We start from the raw sequence: 12,688 nt of genomic DNA, 5'->3' as shown, positions 1-12,688 counted from the left end.
GTTGCTGAAGGGTCTCTAGGAAAGATGTGGGCATGGAAGTGAGAAACAGTTCTTGAGAGGGAAACAGAGGCAGGAACAACTTTCCAAATACTGTTTACTTCACAAACACCTGGAGAGAGGCAGGGGAACAGGTCCAGTGACTCTGGGACACCAAGCCTAGGAGTGCACATTGACGACGGCGACGTACAGGGCCAAGGTACTGAGGGCCAGCAGCCCCGTGACCACCGCTCGGGCCAGCAGAGCTGTCCAGCTGCCCAGGGAGCAGAGGTGTACGAAGGTCCTAGAGGGAGACAGCACCATGAGGAAAGGACGAGAGAAAACTCACCCTCGTTTGCACCCGGCTTCACATCCCACACAGCTCACTCCATGACAAACGCCTTGTAGACACTGAGAAACATGAGGACGACGACGGCTGGCCGGAAGGTGTGGTAGAGGTCGTAGCGTGTGATCATCCAGACCTGGGCCGAGGCGACGATGTAATGGACCTGGAGGGAGAGGCAGGAGGGAAGGCAATCAGGGCCAGGCCTTCATGGGCGGCAGCAGCGTGCACAGGGGGTGAGGAGGGGCAGGCGTGGGCCACGCACCAGGCTGATGTTGGAGTCGATGCTCATCTGGATGTACTTCCAGTCAAACTCAATGCCCCGGGCTCCGACCCACAGGGGGATGCAGCTGAGGAGTACAAAGAGAAGCAATCTCTGGTACCCAGACACCCTCCACATCCACACCCACGCCCCTCCCGCCAGCATCTCTGCAGAACCCGGGTGTCCTTGTCCGGCTGTTCTACACACCGGGACATAATGAGCTCAGCGGTGGCCCAGCCAAGGGCAGCCACCATGATCTTGTACTCTCCCTTGCCGGCATTCCGGGACATGACGAGGTTGAGGCCTATCAGGTCTGCCACATCCACACTGGCCTTCATGAACTCCTGTGGGGCAGGTGGAGGTGGAAATAAGCACTGGGATATTAACAGATGGGCCATGCTTGCCCCTTCCCACCTCTCTGGTCTCACTCACCCCAATAAAGTCATAGATGCCACCTTCCCAGGTGGGGAAGAAAGTGGCCAAGAACAGCATCTGAGGAGAGAAAGGAGAAAACTCACCTCCAGGTGAAAGGGGGCAAGGGGCCTAAGCCACATGGGCTTGATGGGAAATCAGGGTGCAGATGGAGGGCAGGGAGTTTGGTTCCAGGGGCTCATCTGGGAGAGCTGGTGAGATTGAAGGGTTGGGGTTGACAGAGGGGGAGGTGCTGTGGCTTCTCAAGGGGCTGGAAGTTCACAGGGGACCGGAGACAGGTGTAGAGGGGCAGGAGAGATAGGTGAGTAATGGGGGGATCCATTATCTCTCTTAGCTCTTTCTTTTTGGTAGGTCATGGGGCTTGAACTTGGGTCTGGGTGCTGGCTATCGCTCTACCACTCCAGCCAGAGCATCACTTCCTCTCTTAGCTCCACTTAAAAATATAGGGCTGGAGGCATGGCCCAGTTAGTTGGTAGAGCGCTAGCCAACAAGGCAAAGGGTCAGGTGGTGGGTGAGTCTTGGTCTCGCACCTTAAAGGGCAAAATAAAAAAAAAAAAAACCACAACACAGTATCTAAGCCAGGCACTGGTGGCTCACGCCTGTAATCCTAGCTACCCACGAGGCTGAGATCTGAGGACTGAGGTTCAAAGCCAGCCCAGGCAAGAAAGTCTATGAGACTTTTTTTTTTTGCCAGTCCTGGGGCATGCACTCAGGGCCAGGGCACTGTCCCTGGCTTCTTTTTGCTCAAGACTTGCGGGTTTTTTCTACATATGTGGTGCTGAGGAATCAAACCCAGGGCTTGCGATGCAAGCACTCTACCACTAAGCCAGTCCCCCCACCCCCATCTCCAATGAACTACCAGAAAACCGGAAGTGACACTGTGGCTCAAGGTGTGTAGGGCACTAGCCTTCAGCAAAAGAGCTCAGGAGCAGTGCCAGGGTCCTGATTTCAAGCCCCAGGACAGACCAAAAAAAAAAAAGATAAAAAAAAAGATCAACCGACAACTTAGATTTTTCTCCATTTTAATCACAAGTGCTTAGAAAAAGTAGCTTCATGATCTCTCCCCGGGTTCATACATACGATCCTTCTAAAGTGCATGGAGCTAAAGGATACGGGGGAGAAGGGGTCCCCGACATGGGGGGGGTGGGGAGAAGGGTTCCTCAAGGGACGGAAACTGGGTGCCCGGGACCTGGAAAGCCTGGAAACCAGGGCACGTGGGGATGTCCGGGAGGCCCTCACCTTACATAGCTGCACAAAGAGGTAGGTGACCCCGGCCTGGACGCATTTCCAGAAGGCATTGTACTCAGACCTGGAGAAGCAGGCGGTGAGAGGTCGGCCCGGGGCGAGGGGCTTCCTTTCCCGCACCCACTCGGAACCCCCGCGCCCGCAGCGCCCGCACTCACAAGCCGCTGCACTTGTACGTGATGAAGTAGGGGAAGTAGGCCAAGGCGAAGCAGTTCCCAAAGTGAAACAGAGTCATGACGCCGGCCGCCTGGTGCCCGCCGGGGCGGGAGTCACCAGGCGAGGCGACTCCGAGCCGGCTCCCTCAGTTCCACCGGCGCCCCGGCCCGGCGCCCTCTAAACTGGGTCGCAGCCTGCGCGCGAAGCCTTCTGGGAGTTGTAGTCCGGCCCCGAGGGAACGTCGCGCGCGCAGTGACGTCAGGACAGCCGCAACTCCCGCCACATCCAGTCTAAATTGTTCCGCTCGTCCCGCCCGCTCCCTTGGACTTGTCCGCTGGGGAACCGGGTTCTGAGGCCGGCGCCGTCCCCTCCGCACTCCCGGGGGCCAGTCCGAACTCAGACCTTAGCCCACCCTGAGCGGCGCAGACACCAGACATACGGACAATTAACAGTACTTTTTTTTTTTCAATTCCAACGCTCAGGCGGGAGAAGTGGCAGAAACCCAGGGCGGGAACGCCGGAAGTAGCAAAAGGGGCGTTCCTACCGGAAGTGGAGGGTGGAGTCGTTCCCGCCGCAAGCGGAGGAAGGGGGGCGTTTCCGCTTCACTTTTCGCGGCTGTACATGTAGCGGAGGAGGTCGACCACTCGGTGGCTGTAGCCGTATTCGTTGTCGTACCTGAGGGGGAAAGGGGAAAAAGGCGTCGGGGAGCGGCGGGGGTGTCGTTCTCCTCCACCCCACCGTCGTCTGACGCCATTACCAGGAAATGAGCTTCACGAAGTTGTCGTTGAGGGCGATGCCGGCCTTCGCGTCGAAGATGGACGAGTGGGTATTACCGAGGAAGTCCGTGGAGACCACCTGCGCGTCGGGATTTCATAGATGGGTGGGGGGCAGCCTCACAAAGGCCTCCAAGGAGGCCGGTCACCCCCTCCCAGGCACCTGAGCCCCGTGCCTGGGGGACAGGACACACTGGCCCTGCTACTACTCAGCAGGCTGAGATCTGAGGATCGTTTGTTCAAAGCCAGCCCAGGGAGTCAAATCTGTGAGACTTTCATCTTCAATGAACCACCCAAAAGCCAGAACTGGAGGTGTGGCTAAGGTGGTAGAGCACCAGCCTTGAGCTAAGGGATCGCTGTTAGGCCCTGAGTTCAAGCCCCATCACACACACACACACACACACACACGCACACACAGGACACACCACTGCTATTAGCATTATGGGGACAATGCAGGCACTTGGCACGAACATGGGGGAATATCTGAGGGGCAGCCTTGAACCTGTCTTTTAAATTTAATTTTTAAGGTGTTAATATGGACAGGTTACCATTTCATAACTCAAGTAATGGTAATGTCGTTGTTTTGTTTTGTTTTGTTTTTGCCAGTACTGGGGCTTGAACTCAGGGCTTGCGCACTGTCCCTGGCTGCTTTTTGCTCAAGGATAGCGCTCTACCACTTGAGTCACAGCGCCACTTCTGGCCTTTTTTATATATGTGGTGCTGAGGAATCAAACCTAGGGCTTCATGTATAGGAGGCAAGCACTCTACCACTAGGCCATATTCCCAGCCCATGAATACCTTTTTGCCTTTATCTTTCTCTCCTAACTTCATTCTTTCCTCTTTCTTTCTCTCCATCCATCCTTTCTCCTCCTTTCCCTCCCTCCTTTCCTTTTCTTTTTTCTCTTCACTCTCCCCCAATTTCCCCCTCCCATACCTCCCACGTTACAAAGTTCATTATCCACGTAAAGCCTACTGAATAACATAATTGCATGTTGTATCTGGGTTCCGATGAATGAGGCCTGTCCATTCCTCCACTCAGCACAGGGTCTGAGGTGGAAGGAAGCCCCCGCTGGTGAAAAACAGACATGACAGGGTTTCCAGCAGGAGAGTTGATCTCATCTGATATGAACAAAGCAGTCCTGACAGGAAGGATGGGTGGGGTGCAGGTGGGGGTGGATTGGAGTTCAGATGTGGAGGAAGTGAGGGCAAACCCAACAGGGGGCCAGTGTTGCAGGCTAAAGCAGCTTTAGGTGTAAAGACCCCTGAGATAGAGGAGTGTATTTGCCCAGCTCTGTAGTTTCTGTCTTGGTACATTGAGAGCAGTTAGTTTCCTGGCAAGTAGAACTCGGACCTTCCACTCTTCCCTTCCTAGGTATTCCTCAGCTCTTACCAGATCCTCGGTGTAGGCAAGGATGCCCGCCATTGGCCCCTTGGCTGCTTCTTTTACAGCATCCTTAATGGCAGAGTAGGGGGCAGAGTGGGCCAGGCGGCAAGTCAGGTCCACAACAGACACGTCTGGAGTTGGCACCCGGAACGCCATTCCTGTTAGCTTCCTGGAGAATTCCATGTTAGGGATGGGATTCAGAGCCCAGACACTTGGCCTTGCACTTGGGAAACCCCAAGAGGATCAGGGTCCCTCGAGTACTGGGGCATGGCCTCTACCCTGTTTGCAAGATCCTCCTACCCTTTAAGGTCTGGGATGACTTTGCCCACAGCGCTGGCTGCCCCTGTGGAGGCTGGGATGATGTTCTGGTGGGCGCCCCGCCCATCTCGCCAGGCCTTTTTCGATGGCCCGTCCACAGTCTTCTGGGTGGCCGTGTAGGAGTGGACTGTGGTCTTGGGGGAAGAAGGAGGCTGAGCTGAAGGCTACATCTCTCCTAGAGTAGGGATGGAGGCTGGAGGGCCACCCTGGGCTGACAACAGGTGTGGCACACACAGCCTTGCATGAGGGTTACAGGTGTCTCCATGTCCTTTAAAAGCTCCATTTGTGGGTATCCAGCTTCTCTCTGCTGACTCCGTATGCCAAGGAGGGCTTGGGACAAAGTGATTGGATTTTTGTGCCACCATCCTGCCCCTGAATCCCAGCCCTGACTTACCATGAGCCCTTCCACAATCCCAAATTTCTCGTGGATGACCTTGGCAAGGGGAGCCAGGCAGTTGGTGGTGCAGGATGCATTGCTGAAACAGTTGAGGGGTGCCCTTAAGCCTTTGGATTTGCACCCAGGTCAGTGAGGTGCCCTTCCCTAGATGAATGAGGTGCAGCAGGGAGAAACACCTGAAGCAGGCTCTCTGGAGGTCTTGCTTCCTCTCCCCCCTTGCAGTGCAGGGGCTGGAACTCGGGACCTCTGCATGTGCTATGCAAGCTGGCTACCACTCAGACCCACCATACGCCCATGCCTAACTGGTAGTCAGGGTGACCTTAAGACTGCTCATTACCTGACGATTTTCATGGAGCCAGGATTATATTCCTTTTCATTCACACCCATGACAAACATGGGAGCATCAGGGGAGGGTGCAGAGATGACCACACGCTGGGCACCAGCGTTGATGTGTGCCTAGGGAAAGGGCATGGAGGCCAGGCAGTCAGTGCTTCAGGCCCCACCCCCGCCCCAGCCAGCCCTGGGCACCACTCCCTGACTCACTGTAGCTGCCTCTAGGGACAGGTACACGCCCGTAGACTCCACCACATAGGGGCTCCCAAAATCCTTCCAGGGGATTTCTTTGGGGTCCTTGCTGTGGATGGTGGCAAGGTCAGTGTTTCTGGAAGGCAGCCCGGTACCCTCCGAATGTAGTCTTCACTGCTGAAAGGCTGACTTGACACTTGCCTGACCAGCCACCCGCCCCCTGCCCAGATGGATGCCCAGCTGCTGCACCCTGCCCGTCCCCCACTCTGACCCCACATGGCACCCAGTACCCGCCACCCAGAGTGCACATTCCGTGATCTCAAGGCCTGCAAGGCTGTTTTCTGCTCCCAGCCCTGAACGACCTCGCCTGGCGTCGTCCTAGCCCCCAGCTCCTGTAGTGGGGACCCAGGGGACCCTGGCATCCATGGTGCAGACTGTGCATGCCAAGGCTGCAGGCTGCGTGTTTACAGAGGGAAAGTGCCTGTGGCTCTCTGTAGCTCCACCAGAGTTCCCCTCCTCCTACACTGAGAATTGAACAACCCCAATGCTGGGCATGAGAGAGAGAGAGAGAGAGAGAGAGAGAGAGAGAGAGAGAGAGAGAGACAGAGTGTGTGTCAAGAGTCCTGGGCCTGAGCTCATGGCTTGGACCCTGTCCCTGAGTTTTCTCCTCAAGGCTGGCACTCTACCACTTGAGCCACAGCTCCACTTCCACCTTTTTTTTTTTGCCAGTCCTGGGGCTTGAACTCAGGGCCTGAGCACTGTCCCTGGCTTCTTTTTCTCAAGGCTAGCACTCTACCACTTGAGCCACAGTGCTACTCTGGCTTTTTCTATATATGTGGTGCTGAGGACTTGAACCCAGGGCTTCATGTATACAAGGCAATCACTCCACCACTAGGCCATATTCCCAGCCCCTTCACCTTTTATTTTTATGGTTCGCTGGAGTTGAGAGTTTCATGGACTTTCCTGCCTGTGCTGGCTTTGAGCTGTGATCCTCAGATCTCAACCTCTTGAGTAGCTAGGATGGCAGGTTTGAGCCATCAGTGCCTGGCTCTAGGTAGAGCAGTTGAGGGGGGGGGAGCTGCAGACACTTGTTTCTTGGTCACTTTAGGGGCCAAGGACCTTTATGAAATATTGTCTCCAAATGTGTACCCCCCTCCCACATACAGAGTGGGGCTACAAACCCCACAGTCACCTACCATTGGTACACGCAGATCTCCCGGTGGTCCACAACCAAGCGTCCACCCCTGTGTTCCACGTTCCCTTTGTATCTGCCATGTGTTGAATCATACTTGAACATATATGCCTGCAGGGGACAAGGGGGTTCTCCTAGTGTACAGGAGGGGGTGCCCAGAGGGCTGCCCCTTTGCTGAAGGTCCTGCCTTGATGGGTGAGAGACAGTGAGGGTACTGGGGCTTGGACTCAGAGCCTTGTGCTTTTGTGTGGCTGTTTTCACTCACAGCTGGTCAGTGCCCTGCACTTGAGCCACACCTCCACTTCTGGCTCTTTTCTGGTTAATTACAGCTAGGACGCTCATGGACTTTCCCACTTGGGCTGATCCTGATCCTCAGATCTAGGCGTCTTGAGCAGCTAGGATGATAGGCGTGAGCCACCAATGCCCAGCCATCTGAGGGCTTTTCTCTGAGACCCCCTTATTTTCTCCCATCCCACCCTTCTGCTCCCCCTCCTCTGCCTGCTGCTCACCATGTATTCTGGATCGATAAATGGGTCATTTATTGCCACCACCTTCACGCCCTTCTCCATGCAAGCTCGCAGCACCAGGCGACCGATGCGTCCAAAGCTGTTCAGGGAAGCCCCATGCCAAAGAGGGGGCGAGGGAGAGAACCAGAGAGGGGGTCGTTTTCAATGCATGACACTCCCACCAAAACACACGTTGAGAGGGAGTCCCACGGGGGCCTGAGCAGAGGTGGGAACTTGGGCCTGCCAGGCTTTCTCTAGCAAGGTGCACAGCTGCTAGCTTTGTCACTGCGGGCTCTTTCCACGGCCCCTTCCCTGGCCAGGCTGGTAGGGCCTACACTTCATTCCATCTGGCTTTGGTATTTGAACCTTTGCCCTCTCCAGCTGGATGGACAGTCATGGAAATGGAAGAGAAATGGAGAGATGTCCCAGCCGGTCCCTGAGCAGGGCAGGAAGTGGAGGTCAGGCTGGGGGTCTCTTACCCATTGATGCCCACGGCTAACTCCCCAACTACAGGGGTCGGCTTGGGTGGTAGGACTTGGGGTTCCTCCTTTGCTGGCGATGGCTGCTCCTTGGGTGGGGGAGGCTCCTCCGGTGGCGGGGGAGGAGGGGATCTCACCACTGAGGGGAGGAGGGAGAGTTAGGGAGGGGACAGTGAGCTATGGCAGCGGTGTGAAGAATAAGCCATCTTTGTCCCCCCAGAACCTGTGGGGTTCCTAGCCGGTGGTGGCCACTTGCATTGTGTTCCCTCCCACCCCCCAGTAGCCTGTGAGCAAGAAAGGAGAGTGCCGTCCCCTGTTATTTAAAAAAAAAACAGATTTTGTTTTTGCCTGTGAACTCAGGGCCTTGGCACTGATCCTCAGCTTCTTTACTCAAGGCTGGAGCTCTACCACTTGAGCCACAGCTCTATTTCTGGCTTTTTGGTTCCTTGGAGATAAGAGTCACAGAGTGTCCTGCTCAACATCCTCAGATCTTAGTTCCTAAATAGCTAGGATGACAGGTGTGAGCCACAGCACCCGGTTCATTTTTGTTGTTGATGATGGCATTTCTCAAACTCACAGGAACCATAGCAAGGGGTAGATGTGGGGTGGTTTTTTTTTTTTTTTTAACTCAGGGCCTGGGTGCTGTCCCTGGGCTTTTTTTTTTTTTCTTCTCAAGGTTAGCGCTCTACTACTTAGAGCCACAGCACCACTTCCATCATCGGCGATAAGAATCTCATGGACTTTCCTGACTGCTGGCTTTGAATTGCAATCCTTAGATCACAGTCTCTTGAGTAGCTAGGATGACAGGCGTGAGCCACCAGTGCCCAGCTTGGGAGCAGGTAGCTTTAAGAGATCAGAGCTGTGCACAGAACCTCTACCCCGGTGGCTCCATTCAGTGGGGATGTAGTTTTAGCTGTTGCTCCAAGAGTGGATGCCTTGTGCCTCTGTTTCCTACTCTGTTAAATGGAGAGAAACTGGTGTTTTCTCTCAGAAGGCCACCGCGAGGACTAGATGAGAAGGAAAATTAAGAGATGTTTCTCACATCTTTCTATTTCCAGACCATTTCTTCATCATTGTTCTTTTTCTAGTACTGAGGTTTGAACCCAGGGCCTCTCTACCACTTAATTCAGGTTCTCGGTTCTTTTTTTTCAGATAGGATTTTGTATTTCTTTTTTGTTGTTGCTGTTGCAAGACTGGGACTTGAATTCTGTACCGGACACTTTGCTTATTGGTTGGAACTCCACCAACTGAGCCACGCCTCCAATCCAGACTTTGTTTCTTGTGGCTTCACACTAAGATCCTCCTATCTCCAGCTTTCCAGTAGCTGGGATTGCAGATGAGCACTATTAAATCTGGCCTTCACAAATCATTTCTGGAATTTGGCAGTGAGTCCATCTGGGTCTCCAAACATTTCTGATGAGCTGACTCACCACCTGGGAGGCCTCTCCCTACATAACTCTGACTCAGTGGTCTTGTACTGAGGCCCAAGAATTCCTCTACTCCCTCCTTTTTTTATGTGCTGGTTCTGGGGCTTGAATTCAGGACCTGAGCGCTGTCCCTGCTTTTTCTTTTGCTCAAGGCTAGTGCTCTACCATTTGAGCTACAGCAACACTTTCCACTTTTTTGATACTTAGTTGCAACACTTTCCACTTTTTTGATACTTAGTTGGAGGCAAGAGTCTCACGGAATTACCTGAGTTGGCTTTGAATTGCAGATCTCAGCCTCCTGAGTAGGTAGGATTACAGGCTTGAGCCATAGGTACCTGGCTCCTCCTTCCCCTTTTAGGCATTATGGAGTTTGAACTTAGGGCTTCAAGCTTGCTAGGCAAGCGCTCTACTGCTTAAGCGACATGCCCAGGTACTTTAGCTTCCTTATTTTATTTTTTGCTAAAGGCTCATGTCAACTTTACCTTTACTTGAGCTGCTCTTAAACTACCAGTCCTCCTGCTTCTGTCTTACCAGCAGCTAGACCTGTAGGCATGCCTCACCATACCTGGCTTAATTTGGGGATAAGGTCTTGCTAGCTTTTTCCCCTGGGCTGACATTGGAACTCCAATCCTCCTACATCTTCCTTCTAAGTAGCCAGGACTACAGGCGTGAAGTACCACCACCCTTGGCAAAGAATATTGTTTTCAACAAGCACTCAGGTGGTTCTCATCCCCAGGGTAGCTGAGGAGGTAGAGGGTATCCTCACTTGATGGCATAAGGGGAGAACCTGCATCAGCCCCCACTGTTTATGCACCCCAACTCCCAGCCTGCGCTTACAGGTGTGTTTTTCACCTGGGCTATGGGTGAGAAACTGAGCCGAGGCTGGCAGAGAATTTCCAGCTGAGAAGTCAGGCCCTGCTCAGCCACTAGCCACACGTTATCAGGTAAGGTTATTAAAGCCCTTTGGAGTTGAACACCCGTGGCTCATGCCTGTTGTCCTAGCTACTCAGGAGGCCGAGATCTGAGGATAGCAGTTCTAAGCCAACCTGGGGAGAAAGACCCTAAGAGGAGCAGTTGGAAGGGGCCGGTGCCGGTGGAGCTGTCCTGGGTACTGAAATCAAAGGCATCCTGGAGATGGTAGGCCTGGAGTTAGGGGCCCTGTCTGTATCGCTGATCTCTGCCTGCTGCTTGAGCCTGTGGCCCAAGACTGGTCTGTGTGTGTTTATGAGGTCAGTGCAAGTTTATAAGATGTCACTCAGTGTTTACTGGTGTCAGAGGCTGGTCACCAGTGACCTTGAAGATGTTTGGATTCCCGGAGGCGCTGTCACTGCTGGCCTAAAGGGTGGACATTTGAACACCTGGAATAAGATTGGGACTCTGATTCTACTCAGCATCCTTTCAGATGGAAGGGCTCAGCTGGGCACTGGTGGCTCATGCCTGCAATCCCAGCTACTCAGGAGGCTGAGATCTGAGGATCACAGTTTGAAGTGAGCCCAGGCAGAAAAGTCTGTGAGAATCTTATCTACAATGAACTACCAAGAAGCTGGAAGTGGAGCTGTGGCTCAAGTGGTAGAGCACCATCCTTGAGTGAAAAAGCTCAAGGACCACACCCAGGCCCTGAGTTCAGGCTTGAAGATTGGCACTGCCCCCCACAGTCTCTTGTTTCTTCCCTTCCACTGTAGGTACCTGTGCAGATTAAACAGCTTCTATACTAGCTTGGTGCTGTTCTCAGTCCTTCACAAATGTCACCTCCCTGACTGTGTGAGGTAGGCACTAGGAAACCCACTTTCCAGAGAGGAAAATGAAGGCCAAGGCCACAGAACACACCAGGTCTTGCCTGTTACCCCCTCTACTGCAGCGCCTTTGGGGTCTTTGAGGTCTGCTAATGCTGAGTGTCCCAGCACCGCTCACCTGCTGTGGCCTGGTTTTTCTCACCCCACCTGTGGGAAGGGAGACCCTAAGAGGGGCTGGGTGATGATGGTGACTCCTCGCTGTAATCTGACACCTGGAGAGAGGCCAGCCCCAGGGGAAGGAAAGTCAGAAAAATGCCATGTCCCAAATAGTAACCAGGAAAATGTTGAGCGAGAGGCATGGCTCATGTGGTAGAGTCAGTGGATCAAGAGATCTGAGTGAATCAGAGCCCCTGAGTCCAACCTGGAGCTCACACAAAGGTGGAGAACTGGAACTTCTCCTGGGGTGCCTGTGTGTATATCCATGCACACGCGTGTGCGCGTGCACACACACACACTCCCCTGGCTAGAAGCAAGAGTCAGGAGTGGGGGGCTGGGAATATGGCCTAGTGGTAGAGTGCTTGCCTCGTATACATGAAGCCCTGGGTTCGATTCCTCAGTACCACATATATAGAAAAAGCCGGAAGTGGCACTGTGGCTCAAGTGGCAGAGTGCTGGCTAGCCTTGAGTGAAAAAGAAGCCAGGGACAGTGCTCAGGCCCTGAGTTCAAGCCCCAGGACTGGCAAAAAAAAAAAAAGAGTCAGGAGTGGCCTCCATTCCTTGGTGGAGAGGCCAGGAAGGGCTGCTCCCTGTCTTGACCTCTGCTGGCAGCTCTAAAATGGGAACAGTGAACACCCTGGCCTCACCTGCCATTTGTGAGACATCAGTGGAGGCACACGCGCATGCCTGGGATGTGATCAGCACCCCACTTGGGGAAAAAACAGGGAGCCCAAGGCCCGCCCACACTCCCTGGTGGCCTTGCGTGGGGGCAGCCAGCCTGCTCGGGGTCTCCTTCTCCTTCCCCTGATCCCACTTCCATTCTGCCCTGGGGTCAGCGGTGCCAGCCCCTCCCCTTTTGGGGGGAGGATGCACTGTGTAGCGGTGACCGCAGGGGTCCCGGGGTCCCCCGGCCACCCCGGGGTGTCCTCACCCCGCCCTCCGAGTCCCCCTCACCCGGGCATGGCTGTCGCAGGAGCTGGACGACGGTGACATTGGTGAGGACGACGTCGCGTTTCGACATGGCCTCCCTTAAGGGCTCATGGCCACCCCCGGCCCCACCGTGATGTTACTGAAGTGTGAGGCCCCCAGACCTCCCGGGGACGGAGTGACCACAGCCGCCGGCTGGGGGCGTCACAGTGCGCGGTGACGTCACAGATGGGGGCGGGGCCCGGGCCGCCCCGCCCTCGGGGCGCGTGGCGTCAGCGCGCGTGCGCGTGCGCATGCGCACGCGTGGCTGTTGCGCTCGGTTTTCTGGGCTTCTCCCCGTCCTCCTCCGGCCTCGCCCGCCCACCCGTCCCTGCTCGGCCGATGAGATCTTTTTTTC

At 54.7% G+C, this 12,688-nt stretch overlaps 2 protein-coding genes across 3 annotated transcripts; both read right to left on the bottom strand.

Moving 5' to 3' along the window:
* Positions 1-77: 77 nt before the first annotated feature.
* On the bottom strand, positions 78-2,621 carry Tmem147 (transmembrane protein 147). Of its 2 annotated transcripts, XM_048329641.1 has the most exons (7): positions 2,417-2,621; positions 2,253-2,322; positions 1,014-1,073; positions 789-925; positions 585-669; positions 364-485; positions 78-280 (listed from the first exon to the last, which is right to left on the bottom strand). In XM_048329641.1, exons 1-7 carry the CDS (start codon positions 2,491-2,493, stop codon positions 157-159), a joined length of 675 nt encoding a protein of 224 aa, XP_048185598.1. In that variant the 5' UTR covers positions 2,494-2,621; the 3' UTR covers positions 78-156. The 2 variants fall into 2 exon arrangements, with proteins under 2 accessions (XP_048185598.1, XP_048185599.1); XM_048329642.1 differs by lacking the exon at positions 2,253-2,322 and having other exon boundaries at positions 2,417-2,556.
* A 260-nt stretch (positions 2,622-2,881) lies between these two features.
* On the bottom strand, positions 2,882-12,385 carry Gapdhs (glyceraldehyde-3-phosphate dehydrogenase, spermatogenic). The gene is made up of 11 exons (XM_048329640.1): positions 12,319-12,385; positions 7,989-8,127; positions 7,513-7,609; positions 7,008-7,114; positions 5,830-5,920; positions 5,624-5,742; positions 5,284-5,365; positions 4,872-5,023; positions 4,578-4,740; positions 3,172-3,269; positions 2,882-3,089 (listed from the first exon to the last, which is right to left on the bottom strand). Exons 1-11 carry the CDS (start codon positions 12,383-12,385, stop codon positions 3,017-3,019), a joined length of 1,188 nt encoding a protein of 395 aa, XP_048185597.1. The 3' UTR covers positions 2,882-3,016.
* Between the last annotated feature and the right edge of the window lie 303 nt (positions 12,386-12,688).

This window comes from Perognathus longimembris, chromosome 20 (genome assembly GCF_023159225.1).
Source record: "Perognathus longimembris pacificus isolate PPM17 chromosome 20, ASM2315922v1, whole genome shotgun sequence".
NCBI classification, from domain to species: Eukaryota; Metazoa; Chordata; class Mammalia; order Rodentia; family Heteromyidae; genus Perognathus; species Perognathus longimembris.
This window is presented reverse-complemented; position numbering and strand designations above follow the sequence as displayed.